Source organism: Echinococcus granulosus (genome assembly GCF_000524195.1).
Source record: "Echinococcus granulosus chromosome Unknown EG_S00014, whole genome shotgun sequence".
NCBI lineage: Eukaryota > Metazoa > Platyhelminthes > Cestoda > Cyclophyllidea > Taeniidae > Echinococcus > Echinococcus granulosus.
The window spans coordinates 1,297,521-1,300,651 of NW_020170394.1; the positions used below are offsets into that span (position 1 = coordinate 1,297,521).

General features: G+C 38.6%; 1 protein-coding gene across 1 annotated transcript; it reads left to right on the plus strand. All coding sequences in view use genetic code 11, as the record gives it.

The window, feature by feature from the left end:
- Window positions 1-2,081: 2,081 nt before the first annotated feature.
- EGR_03013 (AN1-type zinc finger protein) lies at window positions 2,082-2,924 on the plus strand (the record flags this gene model as incomplete). The annotated part of the gene is made up of 4 exons (XM_024492262.1): window positions 2,082-2,256; window positions 2,322-2,510; window positions 2,575-2,643; window positions 2,776-2,924. The coding sequence occupies 4 exons, from the start codon at window positions 2,082-2,084 to the stop codon at window positions 2,922-2,924; spliced, it is 582 nt and encodes a 193-aa protein (XP_024353457.1).
- Between the last annotated feature and the right edge of the window lie 207 nt (window positions 2,925-3,131).

Below are 3,131 nucleotides of genomic sequence, written 5' to 3' on the forward strand. Positions count from 1 at the left end.
TGTCAAAGGCTTTGCGTAAAAATAAAGTAAAACCATTTTTAAACACCAAAATTGTCAAGACGTAAAGCAAAAAAAACCGTAAAGTCACCTAGCTTTATGATACGAAGAACACATTTCAGATAGTTGCCACAGATTCTGCAACTTACTTCGTTTTTAAAAATTTCCCACGAAAATACGGCCGTTAGACTCGCCATCAGAACAATCTATTGCATTTTCGCCGAATCCATAATCTGGGTTGGTTATGTTACAAAGTAAAACAAATTTTCGACAAAATTGTCTTGGCCTTCAAAGCATAAGAAATTTGCCCCTTCTACGAGACAAATCGCAAGCTAATGAAATGCACAAGAAAGGTGCCTGGCGCACACACTTAGAAACTTATGCTCATGTGGTAGAGGTCTATGGATCAACTACTATTTACCCAAATCCCACAGCACAGTATCACATTTAAAATAATTGGATGTTATTGTTGCTTGTTAGATGAACTAAACTGGATGCCACGATATGCAAGAGTGTTTTTGGGCTAAATGGATTATGACCCTGAGGAATGTCAGGCCCGCTTAAAAACACCAGACAATCCTTAGCGAGTTGATATTTCATTTACCTTTGTTCGTAAATTCTAAAAAATTTTGAGCTCAAAGATTGTATTTCTGCGCAAAGTTCAAGCTTCTAGGACAACTGAAAGCCTCTCTTCTCTTCCGCACTTTAGTAAAACACCTTCTTTTTGTTGTATCTTCGTAGAATGTTCATGTCCCTTTACATTGGTACTGTGAGTCATGATAAGATACATATTCCTACACTTGAAAATCCTTTGCTGTAGCTGGCGCACTAGCTAAAATAAAAGCAGAGCCAGAAATGCTAGAATTTAACATTTATGAGTGTGTATGGGGTGTCAGATATTTATGTAACATTTAGCCTCAGCACTCTTCCCTTGTATTTTGACAATCGTATCCCCCGTTCATACTTGCAAAAAACAGTCTCAATATGGGGTAATTATAACATTCTCAACCTTCTAGGCAGTAGTAGTCGGTCAAATTAATATAAATAACATGCGCAAATAACGCATAGAGTAGCTCTGGTGCTAATACGCCAAATTAAGAACGTAGTTACACATGCTTATAAACTAAAGGTAAAAATACTTTGAAAATTGTAAATTTTCTAGCATAAGTAGTAATCACTATTGTGGAACGAGACTCATCGGTCTCCGCTTCTTTATTCCTAGCGTTCCTAGACAAGCCCGGTTGATTCGATTCGGACATCTTTACTAAAGGTGACAAGATGGATAGGGAAAATACAATGTTTAAGAAGGAGGGGAGCCGCAGTTACTAGGTAAGGGAGAGGACGATCCGGTCACGAGATTCGAATTTCCTACTTGCCTCCCCCCTGAGAGGTACATTAAAACAACATAAGTATTACAACTATAACTTTGAAAAAGACTCATAACTAGCAGCCTCCAACAAAACAATGCGAGTTGTGCATTGAGTACTAGTTTGTAGTGAATTTTTTTTGTCCACGATTTCGTAAAGTGTCTTGTGTTGTGTTTTGTGCGACTTCCAAATGTATGCCTAACAATACCAAAATTGATTTTGAGAGACGCCGGTGATAAGTGCGATTACTATCACCAGTTGGCTGCATTGTACATGCAATAAAATAAGTGTCGAAATAACCATAATGACGGTTAGATTAGATGAAATTCGAGAATACTTTGGCTCCTTGCCTTAAAGTTTTCGCATAGATTTGGCATAATACAACTGCCTAATGGTGCCGAAAACTATCACATACAGTCTTAAAAATAATTTTTTTGCAAAAATCGCTCATCTTAGAAAGTTATTTGCAATTTGTAGCAATGCACCGTTTATATTATCTGATAGTTTGTTTTAGCTGGTGTAGTTGGCCGTTATTCGAACGACTTTGCTTCCTTCATCACTTTTTGTTAGGTAGGGGGCTGTGTTTTGCTACTCTTCGTTCATAATTTAGTGCTTTATGTGTTTCCTGATTTAATTTGTGTTGCTTTGTTTGGTGCGGTCTTTGGTGATACCCTTCCAGTCCTTGTTATTTGGTTTAATATGTTTTCGAAGCAGAAAATGGAAGAGAATGACCAAGCACAGGCCGGTCCTCATCTTTGTCGCAAAGGGTGTGGATTTTACGGTAGTCCAAACTTTGATGGCTTTTGCTCGAAGTGTCATCGAGATATGCAAGAGGCGAACAAACATGGTAAATCTGTTGCAGGCGATTTCGGTGAGGACATTTTGAAGTCAGGTAAGCATATTCCCTTCAATTCCTGGTATTTCCAACTTGTTTTAATAACCGGTCCTTATTTGCAGCTAATCCCACCATATTCGATCCTTATACAGCACCGGATTCAGTGGAGTCCATTTTGAATAAGGAAACAGAAACTGCTGAAAAGTGTTCTGTTTCTACCTCTTTTAAAGGCACTCCAGATGATTCGAACAAAGTCGATCCCCCAGTGAAAGGTTCGGCCGTCAATACCGGTGAAATTGAAGCTACCTCAGGTAATTTCTTGATTTAGCTATTTAACGTCTTTACTACAACAACCTAATCCCGTTTTTGTTTCAGGCACAAATGAATCTGCGACGAAAACGCGCCCACGTTGTTTGGTGTGCAATAAACGAGTTGGCCTTGCGGGTATGGTTTTGCATTTATTTTTTAGCCAAAAAGTCCTAAGGAAACGTGTTTATCTTGCCGAATACCCAATTTTTAGTCCATAAATTATCTTGAAATTTTCTTGCTTTGTGTATTGGGAATTCTCATTCACAGGTTTTACATGCCGGTGCGGCGGTTTGTACTGTACAGTTCATCGATATTCTGATTCGCATGACTGCTCCTTCGATTATCGGGAATCAGGTCAAGCCGACATCCGCAAGGCAAATCCTCAAGTGATTTGTCCAAAAATTAACAAAATATAAGGATATTTGGTGGTTTTTATCCCCGCTTCCCGTATATCGGTCGTTCTCTTATCATCGTCTTTACACCTTGTGTGACTACTAAATCCGCACATTTGACTATAGGTATATACTCATGTTCTTTAGTCCCTTGGTTGTAAAACATTGATGATTTGAAGGTAGTTTGATTGTTTTGATGCGCTTCTAGTATCGACGACCGACTTGACTGCT